The sequence below is a fragment of the Phacochoerus africanus genome, chromosome 3 (genome assembly GCF_016906955.1).
Source record: "Phacochoerus africanus isolate WHEZ1 chromosome 3, ROS_Pafr_v1, whole genome shotgun sequence".
Classification (NCBI taxonomy): domain Eukaryota; kingdom Metazoa; phylum Chordata; class Mammalia; order Artiodactyla; family Suidae; genus Phacochoerus; species Phacochoerus africanus.
In genome coordinates, this window is record NC_062546.1 from 170,353,345 (window position 1) to 170,365,670 (window position 12,326).

General features: G+C 43.0%; 1 protein-coding gene across 2 annotated transcripts in view; it reads left to right on the forward strand.

Moving 5' to 3' along the window:
• The first annotated feature begins 10,210 nt into the window (after window positions 1–10,210).
• CASP10 (caspase 10) overlaps window positions 10,211–12,326 on the forward strand; it is a 31,878-nt gene continuing 29,762 nt past the window's right edge. Inside the window, exons 1-2 of one of the 2 annotated variants that reach the window (XM_047773224.1) lie at window positions 10,211–10,370; window positions 11,808–12,273. In XM_047773224.1, the coding sequence (XP_047629180.1) occupies window positions 11,933–12,273 (341 nt within the window). In that variant the 5' untranslated portion in view covers window positions 10,211–10,370; window positions 11,808–11,932. Of the gene's footprint in view, window positions 10,371–11,340; window positions 12,274–12,326 lie in introns of those variants that run through there. The other variant, XM_047773225.1, reaches the window with a different exon arrangement.

Sequence of the window (12,326 nt, forward strand, 5' to 3'; positions counted from 1 at the left end):
TGCCATCTTGATCTGTGAGGCTAAGAGTCAGTGACACTGTAGGGATAACCGAGTGGTGGACAGGATGGAGCTTTGTTGGGTGAGGACATTAAGGAGCAAAATCACCATACCAGCCCTAGATTACCCACCTCTGGACACTTATAGGAGAGAAACATGTGGAGTTTATATTTCTTTTAATCTAACTAGTTTGACTGATATATTGTCATTTGATTAAAATGTTTGGAATATTTATGCATGTTATTAAATTTTTTTTAAACTAAGTTGTTTGTTTTATTATTGTTGCATTTTAAGAGTTCTTTGTACATTGTTCCTTTGTCAAAGATTGGTTGATTATATTTGTATGTATCTCTTTCTGGGCTCTCTGTATTCCATTGATCTATTTGCCTATTGTTTCACCAATAGGACTGTAGCTCTGTATGAAGTCTTTTTTTTTTGGTCTTTTTAGGGCCACACCAGCAGCATACGGAGGTTCCCAGGCTAGGGGTCCAATTGGAGATGTAGTCGCCAGCCTATGCCACAGCCACAGCAATGCAAGATCCAAGCTGCGTCTGTGACCTGCACCACAGTTCAGGGCAATGGCGGTCCTTAACCCACTGAGTGAGGCCAGGGATCGAAACTGCATCCTCATGTATGCTAGTTGGGTTAGTTAATCACTAAGCCTCAATGGGAACTCCAATATTGTAACTTTAAAGCATAAAATAATAATTACTTATTGTTAAAAATATCCAGTCTCTTTTAATATATATAAACACAATGCGTTCATTTTGAACATAAATGATGTAACTTTTCTCTTTTTTTTGTCTTTTTGCTATTTCTTAGGCCGCTCCCATGGCATATGGAGGTTCCCATTTGGAGCTGTAGCAGCCGGCCTACACCAGAGCCACAGCAACGCAGGATCCGAGCCAAGTCTGCGACCTACACCACAGCTCACGGCAACGCCAGATCCTTAACCCACTGAGCAAGGGCAGGGATCGAACCTGCAACCTCATGGTTCCTAGTCGGATTCGTTAACCACTGTGCCACGAGGGGAACTCCCAATGATGTAACATTTTAACACTGTTCTCTGTCTTTTCATTTATGTGATCATGCCTATACCTTTATGTCTCTGTATGATATTAAAGTCAGTCCCATTTTTTCACTGTTTGAATGGTGATGCAAGAAACATCTTTTCTTCCTTATTTGGTAAGGATTTCCTGCCCCAGATGTAGGATTCCTATCTCTAATCTCGTCCTCTCTCTTTGATCACTCAGGCTGAAAACAATCTCTGTTCCCCCCTTCAAATAAATTCCCTCTCTTTCAAGCCACTGTCTTATGTAAATTCTTGACTAATCTATACTCTTTCCATTCCACCTTTCCCATTAAATACATACTTCCCTGCTCTCAGGATTTCACCTCAGTCATTTTGATTCTGAACCCAAGTTTGCTGTGCTTGCTGCATGACAGGCCAATGAATTTGGAGGCGAGTTGTTGGGACGAGGAATAAAGACTTTAATTGGAAAGCTAGCAGACCCGAAAAGATGGCAGACTAGTGTCCCCAAAAACCATCTTTCCTCAGTCTGAATTCAGGGTCCTTTTATGTAGAAGAAGGGGAGAAGGACAACAGTCATTCACTAATTTTCACTTGCTTGGGGAAAGGGCTCACTACTTTGCTAACCAGTGGCTGAGCGGGACCACTAAATGTTGCTCACTAATAGTTGCTCTCTTGCAATTTTACTAAATCTATAAATCCTCAGGTCACATGAACCTTAGTTACCAAACCAGTGGTTCTTGGATTCTGTGGGGTGGTTATTTTCCTATTCTCCAGGGTGTTCCACTCTAGAAGTTCTATCATGGACTTCTCTAGCCAAGTCATCTTGGTATCTTTCTCCTTTGATCCCTAAATATGGATATTCCCAAAGGATCACTTTTTCATTTTCTCTCTTTATATATATATTTTTGACAACCTTATAGCTTCACTGACTATTCCTATGCCAATAACAAGATGGATAGTCTAGCCCAGACACTTCAAGTTCAAATCTCCCCCTACAGCTTCCTGATAGACTTTTCCATTTGATTTTCTCTCTGGTGCCTCAAACCCAGTACACTCCAAACAACAGCAACAACACAACAGCAACAGCAACAACAACAAACCCTTAAAATCTCCATTCCAAATTTGCTCTTCTACCTGGGTCTTTAATTTTAGTCTTTTTTTTTTTTTGTCTTTTTTCCGGGGCCACTCCCTTGGCATATGGAGGTTCCCAGGCTAAGGATCGAATCGGAGCGATAGCCGCTGGTCTACACCACAGCCCCAGCAACTCGGGATCTGAACTGCGTCTGTGACCTACACCACAGCTCATGGCAACGCCAAATCCTTGACCCACTGAGCAAGGCCAGGGATCGAACCCGCAACCTCATGGTTCCTAGTTGGATTCGTTAACCACTCAGCCATGATGGGAACTCTGTGGGTCTCTAATTTTAGATAAAACATCACACCAACATCGTATTTATCCTGGTTCACACTCTCCTATGTTTCTATATACAACTAATTTCCTTTCCTTTCTTTCCTTCTTTCTTTCTTTCTTTCTTTCTTTCTTTCTTTCTTTCTTTCTTTCTTTCTTTCTTTCTTTCTTTCTTTCTTTCTTTCACTGATTTATTGTTTATTTTTGGCGACACTCTAAGGCATGATCCAGGCCAGGGATCACACCTGCGCCACAGCAGTGACCTGTAGGTTAAGGACAGTGCCAGGTCCTTAACCTGCTGAGCCACCAGGGAACTCCCCAGCTAGTTTTGAAATCATGTTAGCTCTGCATCTACAATGTCTTTTCCATCTATTCCCATCATTACACTTCTTATGCCTTTAATACTCCTGCACTGAACCGTGATGAGAGCTTTCTCACTGATCTTACTCCCAGCCCCGCAATCGTATGAACATTTCATACACAGCAACCCAGAGACTTTCTCTAAACATAGCTTCATCAATTTCCCTCCTTAAGACAAACATTCTGGATTCTCTAGTGCACACACAATAAGATTGTGGCTGGAGGCTGGGATGAAGGACAAGATGGGGGTGTAGAGATGCTGTTGGTGTAAGTCCTGGAGTCCAAAGGCCCAAAGAACCAGGAACTCCAAAGTCCAAGAGCAGAAAGGGAGTCCCAGCTCAAGAAGAAAGAGAATGTGCCCTTTCTCCTCCCTTTTTTTTTCTTTTTTTTTGTCTTTTTGCCATTTCTTGGGCCGCTCTCGCGGCATGTGGAGGTTCCCAGGCTAGGGGTCCATTTGGAGCTGTAGCAGCCGGCCTACACCAGAGCCACAGCAACGCGGGATCCGAGCCGCGTCTGCGACCTACACCACAGCTCACGGCCACGCCGGATCTTTAACCCACTGAGCAAGGGCAGGGATTGAACCCGCAACCTCATGGTTCCTAGTCGGATTCGTTAACCACTGTGCCACCATGGGAACTCCTCTCCTCCCTTTTTATTCGATTCAGACCCTCAGCGGATTGGATGATGCCCCCCACACTGGTGAGGGCAGATCTTCTTTGCTTAGTCTACTGATTCGAATGCTAATTTCTTCTGGGAAATGTCCTTATAGACACACCCCAAAATGACATTTACTTGACCTCCAGGCATCCTTTAGCCCAGTCAAGTTGACACAGAAAACTAATCTCCACAGGGTTGTTTGTGACATGGGATTGTGACATACCTTAGATCTCCCTTTCTTTTTTTTTGTCTTTTCTTGGGCCGCTCCTTCGGCATACGGAGGTTCCCAGGCTAGGGGGTCTAATCGGAGCTGTAGCCACTGGTCTACACCACAGCCACAGCAATTCGGGATCCGAGCAGTATCTGCGACCTACCCTACAGCTCACCGCAACACCAGATCCTTAACCCACTGAGCAAGGCCAGGGATCGAACCCGCAACCTCATAGTTCCTAGTCGGATTCGTTAACCACTGAGCCATGACGGGACCTCCTAGATCTCTCTCTCTTTCTTTCTTTCTTCCTTCCTTCCTTCCTTCCTTCCTTCCTTCCTTCCTTCCTTCCTTCCTTCCTTCCTTCCTTCCTTTCTTTCTTTCTTTCTTCTTTCCCCCCCTTCTTTAGCCACCCTGTGGCCAATGAAGTTCCCAGGCTGGGGCAGTGGCAGGGCAATATCCTTCCTCCACTATGCTGGTCTGCTGGCCAGGGATGGAACAGGGTCCCAGCGCTCCAGAGACGCTGATGAGCTCCTTGTGCCACAGCGGGAATTCCTCCCTTTCTTTTTCTATTGAATTATAATTCAATGTGATAACTTCATGTAAGCAATAAAAAAAAGCATCCCCTTACTTTCACTTTCTGGATAGTGTCATTTCTAGCACAAATCTTCATATTTTGATAAAGTCCAATTGATCTATTTTTTCTTTTGTTGCTTATGCTTTTGGCATCAGATATAAGAAATCATTGTCTAATCCAAGTTCATGAAGAGTTACACCTGTATTTTCTTATAAAGGTCGTGATTTTTAGCTCTTACATTTAGGTCATTGATCAATTTGGGGTAATTTTTTTAACATGGTGTAAGCTATGAGTCCCATCTTATTCGTTTACAAATGGATAGCCAGCACCATTTATTGAAAAGACTATTCTTTCCCCAACTGAACTGTCAGTCATCCTTGTTGAGAATTGGCTGACCATAAATGTAAGGGTTTATTTCAGGACTCTTAATTCTATCCCACTGATCTATCTGCCCATCTTTTTGCCAGTACCACCTTGTCTTGATTATTGCAGCTTTGTAGTAAGTTTTGAAATTGGGAAGTATGTGTATTGCAACTTTGTTGTTTTTTCTCAAGATTATTTTGGCTATCCTGAGTCCATGACTTACATTTCTGCGACTTTTAGGATCACCTTCTCAGTTTCTGTAAAAAAGGGCAGCAAGGATTTTTATGGTGATTGCACTAAATATGAAGATCAATGTGCAGAATGTTGCCATCTTAACCTGACTCCCTTTGCACACAGTGATATCAGGGGCATTTCATGTCACTTGCTTTGTTGTAGATTTTTTTTTTTTTTTTTTTGGTTGCCCCGAGGCAGATGGAGTTCCCAGGCCAGGGATCAGATCTAAGCTGTAGTTTCAACCTAAGCCTCAGCTAGGGCAACGGCTGATTCTTAACCCACTGTTCCGGGCCGGGCATTGAACCTGTGTCCCAGTGCTTCCAAGACGCTGCTGATCCCGTTGCGCCACAGTGGGAAAGCCTCATTGTAGATTTTTATACAGACATGGCTAAGTTTTATGCTGCTTTTATGAAAAATTATTGGATTGAAGGCTAAAGCTGCTTTCTCTTTATTTTTTGTCCTAGAAACAACAAAGTATCTTCTAAATGAAAGACATTTCTGGCTCTTGATTTTTTCTTTCTTTTTTTTTTGGCAGCATTAAAAATCTTTTCCTCTAGGGAACTATACTCAATATTTTGTAATAACCTATAAGGGAAAAGAATCTGAAAAAAAAAATAGATAATACGTACAACCAAAATCACTCTGCTGTAACTGAAATCACTCTGAAACTGACACAATATTGTAAATCAACTATACTTCAATAAAATTTTTTTTTATCATTGGAGATCTTTTTTTTTGCTTTTTTTATTGCTTACATGAATTTATCACATCTATAGTTGTATAATGATCATCACAGTCCAATTTCACAGGATTTCCACCCCACAGCCCACACACATCCCCCCACTCCCCAAACTGTCTCCTTCAGAAACTGTAAGTTTTCAATGTCTGTGAGTCAGCATCTGTTCTGCAAAGAAGTTCAGTCTGTCCTTTTTTCAGATTCCACATGTCAGTGAAAGCATTTGATGTTGGTGTCTCATTGCATGGCTGACTTCACTTAGCATGATAGTTTCTAGGTCCATCCATGTTGCTAAAAATGCTGGTATTTTGTTCCTTTAATATACGTATGTGTAACTAAAATCACTCTGCTGTACACCTGAAACTGACACAACATTGTAAATCAACCAACTATGCTTCAATAAAAATTTTTGAAAGTGTCAAGAAAACACAGCATACCTATTTACATAATAAATCAATAGTTTCATTACCCCCCCAATTTTTTTTTACTCCACAATCACCTAGATAATCTAACGCTAGTTTGTTGAGCTCTCTTAGGAAATATCACCATCTTGTGGAACTTTGAGGTTTTGTCACCCCAGAATTACCTGGCTTCTTGCCTCAAAGCCACTTAGATAAAACAGTGGGGGAGTTCCCATCGTGGCTCAGTGGAAACGAATCTGGCTAGGATCCACAAGGCCGAAGGTTTGACCCCTGGCCTTACTCAGTGAGTTAGGGATCCAGCGTTGCCATCCTGAGCTGTGGAGTAGGTCGAAGACCCAGCTCGGATACACACACACACATTCTCTTTCTTACATTATCTTCCATCATGGTCCATCCCAAGAAACTGGATACAGTTTCCTGTGCTATATAGCAGGGCCTCATTGCTTATCCCTTCTAAATGCAATAGTTTGCATCTACTAACCCTAAACTTCCAGTCCATCCCACCCTTTATTTAACCACTTTTTTCATAAGAAAAGAGACATGTTGGTTGGAGTTCTCTTGTGGCACAGAGGGTTAAGAATCTGGTGTTGTCACTGCAGTGGCTTGGGTTGCTGCTGTGGCACAAATTCCCTGGCCCATGAACTTCCACATGCTCTAGAGAGAGTGAAAGAGAGAGAGGAAGAGAGAGAGAAACATGTTAAAATAGATCAGTCGGTGGAATATTGAATACTTTACTTTTTTAGCTATAGTTTCCATCCAGTCCACCATGTGGGGATCTCTGCTAGGATCCTTATCACAAAAAGCCCCCCTTTTCACAACTTAGCTCCCCCATATACCCAGATTGAGAGTAGTTTTGGGAAGGTCTGAAGTGTGTGGATCAAAGTATGGAATAAGGAAGGGAGGGGATCCTGGAAGTTGGGGATGGGGTTTCCAATCAAAAGAACCTGCGACCTCAGGACCAGGATTTGGATGGAAGGCATCAAGTGCTCTTCTAGCTCGTGTGCTCATCTTCCCCATCACTTTCGTCCATCCTTCACGAGTTTTTACTTTGCGGTTGGTGAACTTGGACAGGTTTTGATTGGCTCTTGATGTGGGCCAGTTGGACAGGTTTTGATTGGCCCTTGATGGGGGCCAGTTGACTGCAACCAATAGGAAAGAGGCATAACAAATGTTTATTCTTTCCACCACAATCTACTCACCATCAGCATGCCCTCAGTAACCGCATTCTGATGGGAAGAAGTATAAAATGCCAAATACAAACAAGATGGCACACAGTCGCCACTCTGAAACATGATTCAAGTGTTTCCCTTGAGTGCAAGCAGTACTAGGATCAAAGTTTAAATTTTACTTCAGATGTCTTTATTCTACTTCTGTCTTCACAGCTTAGCTCAGATACCTCCTCCTCCAAGACATCCTGATCTGGATTCACTCCATCCTCCTTGGGGCTCCTGTGGCACTTATGCGGACCCCATTACAGCACCGCACCACCCAGTAGTTACAGGGATTAGATTACTTCCTATGGAGTTCTAGGCAATAATAGCCTTGGGATAGAGAACATGGGATTTGAAGTTAGAGAGACCTAGGTTTCAGTCCTGAATTCCCGACTCTTCCTAGGGTTGGGATGATGGCAAGATAATTTTCTTTTCTGAATTTTGATCTCCTCATCTACTGGATATGGATAATAGCACTAACATGAGAGAGTTCAGGAGAGAAAAAGAGGTCAAGAAATAGTATTCATTCTCATCATTATGGAAGGCAGACCCTTGGTTTATTCACTTTTGCTTTCCAGTTGTGCCCAGTTCAGCGCTTTATACCTAGGAAGAGCTCGATGAATATTTAATATTACTGAACAAAAAAGTTGAAAAAGCTAATGTAGTTTATGAACAGGGTGAGGGATGATAGTTTCATCAAGTTGCCTCCCCAGGTGGTCTGGGGAATGAAACATGTATAATAGAATAAATGAAGAGATGATCGAGACGTAGAGCTTGTCTATCTTATTGTTATCTTTTAAAAAAAATTGTGGGAAAACATGCATAACATGAATTTCCCATTTTAACCATTTTCATGGGTACACTTCAGTAGCGCTGCTAACATACTCACATCGTTGTGCAACCATCACCACTCAGGCTTGTTTTTCTGAAACACAGACATTTTTAGCTGATGCCTTGGATATGGAAATTACACTTTAATACATTTGTTAATAAAGTATCATTAATCTTTCTCTTTGTTTCACCGATAGAACTGCCTTCGGAGATAAATGTACTTCTTTCCAGAGCTCTGTGCATTTGAATTAGCTGAATTATGGTGTACTGACTTAAAGCCAAACATACTGGTTTAAATCTTGGCTCTCCCACTAGCTCACCACGTGACGGTGTACAAAATATTAAGCATTTTTGTGTCTTAATTTTCATGTTTTAAAAGAGGGGTCAGGGAGTTCCCGTCGTGGCGCAGTGGTTAACGAATCCGACTAGGAACCATGAGGTTGTGGGTTCGGTCCCTGCCCTTGCTCAGTGGGTTAACGATCTGGCGTTGCCGTGAGCTGTGGTGTAGGTTGCAGACGCGCGGCTCGGATCCCGCGTTGCTGTGTCTCTGGCATAGGCTGGTGGCTACAGCCGACTCGACCCCTAGCCCGGGAACCTCCATATGCCATGGGAGCGGCCCAAAGAAATAGCAAAAAAAAAAAAAGACAAAAAAAAATATAAAAGAGGGGTCATAGTCATACTATTTATTTTATTTTATTGGTAGTTAAGCATTTACTGGGTATCCATTATATACTATACTTCAAATTTTTCAAGTTTACCAAGAAGCAAAACAAACATTTCTAACCCTCAAAGGCAACCTCATTGTGGAAGTAAAATGAGTGTATAATTCAACTTATGGCAAATTCCAAAGCAACATTCTAACCCACAGGATGAATTTATAAATTTAGACAAGTTTGGGGATATTCATTCTACACTTCCCACTATTACAGAAGAAAAGGCATTTCATATTACATCTTGACAAAAGGAAAGAGAAGAAGTGTTGTGGTTTTTTTTTTTTTGGTCTTTTTGCCTTTTCTAGGGCTGCTTCTGCTGCATATGGAGGTTCCCAGGCTAGGGGTCTAATCGAAGCTGTAGCCGCCGGCCTACACCACAGCCACAGCAACGCCAGATCTGAGCCGCATCTGCGACCTAACACCACAGCTCATGGTAACGCTGGATTGTTAACCCACTGAGCAAGGCCAGGGATCGAACCTGCAGCCTCATGGTTCCTAGTCGGATTCGTTAACCACTGAGCCACGACGGGAACTCCCAAGAAATGATTATTTTTTATAGTATTTATTTTAGAGGGTTGTTGGGATGATTTAAATGAGTCAATATTACCTGGCATATGGTAGTTGGGATACAAGTGTTAGTTGTTGCTTTTATTATATAGTTTATTTATGTAATGGCTTTTTAGGGCCCCACCTGCGGCATATGGAGGTTCCCGGGCTAGGGGTCCAATTGGAGCTACAGCACCGGCCTATCCCGCTGCCACAGCAGCACCAGATCTGAGCCACGTCTGTGACGTACACCATAGCTCATGGCAACGCTGGATCATTTAACCCACTGATAGAGGCCAGGGATCAAACTTGCCTCCTCATGGACTAGTCAGGCTCGTTACCACTAAGCCACAATGGGAACTTCCATATAGTGTCTTGTTATTCAATGTAAAATCTTTTTCTGCCGGGTTGAATGTGCGAGGAGGGCAGAGCCTTCCCCAGTTTCGTCTACTGGTAACTGAGTTCCTTGCAAATACTTCCAAATGGGCTTTTAGGTCTAGTTCCCCTCCTTTTTATTTTTGCCTTATTCTATTTTTTTTTTTTTGCCTTAAATTTGTTTGTTTATTCGCACGTAGACTTATTTGAGAAAGGGTTAAGATGGCTGACTACTGTTTCATGAGCTTTTTGAGTTTCATTTTAAAGGTTAGTTTGGGGAGTTCCCGTCCTGGAAATGCACCTCCGATTCCTCCTGGAACGTGCACTTCCTCCATTTCCTCCTGCAACGTGCATTTCCTCCTGGAACGTGCATTTCCTCCGATTCATCTGTTGGTCTTGCATCTGCCTCTAGGAGGCGCCGTTTGTCAGCATTATCCTAACCCCACGAAAGGGGAGGAGGCAAGGAGGCAAGAAGAGTGATTGAAAGATGATGTCAGCAGGAGCTAAGTATAAGTTACCGAAACTCAGAGACAGTTTCACTTGCCTGGGCTGCACCAAGTTGAGTTCCCTTCCTGAACAAATGGGAGCTTCCTTGGAACGTGGAGGACGCAGAGGATTATAATTGTTTTCAAGGTGTGTTTCCAGGAAATTTCCCTGAGAACTTTAACCTCCAGAAGATCAGTGGAATTTGATCTGAAGGTATGTGATTAATACCTTTTTCTTGCTGGGGTCTTAAACTCCAGGCTTTGCCCTCTCTATGTGTCTCGGAAACTTGGAAAAACTCACGCTTGCCAGCAACGGCACTGCTTTGTCTGGATTTATTAGCCAACCCAGGAAAAAAGAAAGTTTTAAAATCCCCAGGAAGGCTCCAACATAGCCCTTTTCTGGTAGAAATATGCTAGTCTATAAATGGAGACAAAGTCGGGTAGACTCACCAAAGCTAAAGATCAGAATCTTTAGGAAACTGCGAGACAAATGTACCATGTTAGATTAAGATGTCTCGTAGAATAAGATGTCTCCAAGAATCCAGTCATTTGGTTTCTAGTATGACAGAGCTATTAGCAAGGAAGACCCCATGGATGATCACATTAAAAATGACATGGGGGGGGGTTCTTTTTCTAACAATTAAAGTAATAGCGAAATAATTGCGTAAAATTTGAGAAACAGACAGGAGCCCGGAAGAAAATTTATATTATCTGTAATTATACCACTTTCATATAACCACTCTTTGTTATTGATGTTTGGGGGGGGGTGTTTGTTTTTTGGGTTTTTTTTTTTTTTCTTTTTAGGGCCGCACCCACAGCATATGGAGGTTCTCAGGCTCGGGATGGAATCGGAGCTGTAGCTGTCAGCCTACACCACAGCCGAAGCAACACAGGATCTAAGCCGCTTCTGTGACCTACACCATAGCTCAAGGCAATGCCAGATCCTTAACCCACTGATCGAGACCAGGGATTGAACCTAAGTCCTCATGGATATGAGTTAGATTCGTTTCCGCTGCACCACAGTGGGAACTCCTGTTTTTGTCTTTGCTATGTTCTCCTTCCTTTAGAGAGTAATTTCTTATTTCTAAATAGCCTAGTCTTGTACAGAGAACATACACTTCAAGTCCTCAAAAAATGAATAATTACACTGAATTTTTTTTTTTTTTTTTTTTTGCGATTTATTGTTCCTCTGATTAGAATGAAATTTCATGTAGAAAGACCATAAGTTTATGAACCGGTCAGGCGGGTTAATTTGTGACTTCCTGCCTAGTCTGTTGTCTGAAACCACTCACTCTTTCTAGGGTCTAGGATTCTAGCTTTTCTTTCTGTGAAATCAGTAAAGCCTTGCCCTGTTATGGTGGTAATGTTATCCTGTTGGCCTTGGGTTGGTAGACATTTCTGGAAGTAAACCCCTCCAGATTACTTTGTTTCTCAAACGTAACACTGCTCTTTCTGCAGGTGGGTGGGAATGAATTAAGAGCTCCCTTTCTTGTGACTACTTTCCACTCAGGACATTTTGATTTGGGAGAACTCAGGGTCACTTGAGTTCCAGTAAAAGCTCTCTTTCAGACCACCTACAGGCCAGGGTTGGGGTCAAGTTTTCTGGACTAGAGGTTTTTGAAATGACCTCGCAGTGATTTTCATTTTTCAGCACTTCTAGAAAAGTCTAAGGCCTGGAACAGAGGCGACCAGGACGGAGGAAGGGCCTGGGACGTTGGGGTGCCCCGTCTCCTTAGTCTCTAACCCACGGCCCCCACCTGCTGTCTCAGGCCGGCCATGACAGCGCAAGGCCAAAGTCTGAGTTCAGATGATTACTATCAAATGGGCTTTCGAGGGAAGCTTCTGATTATAGATTCGAACCTTGGAGATCAAGATGTGGAGCGCTTGAAGTTTCTCTGCCGAGACCACATCTCCTCCAGGAGCCTGGAGAGGTCCAACTTGGCCGTGGATATTTTTGATCAGCTGATGACAGAGGAGCTGCTGAGTGAAGAAGACACTTTCTTCCTAGCGGAGCTTCTGTACACCATCAAGCAGAATTCCCTGCTCAGGCACCTCAACTACACCAAGGAGCAGGTGGCAAGCTTGCTGCCCACCCGCCGGAAGGTCTCCCTGTTCAGGTGATCAACACTGCCGGGCCGCTGGGCTTTTAAAAGGAGGCTGTGGGAGTTCC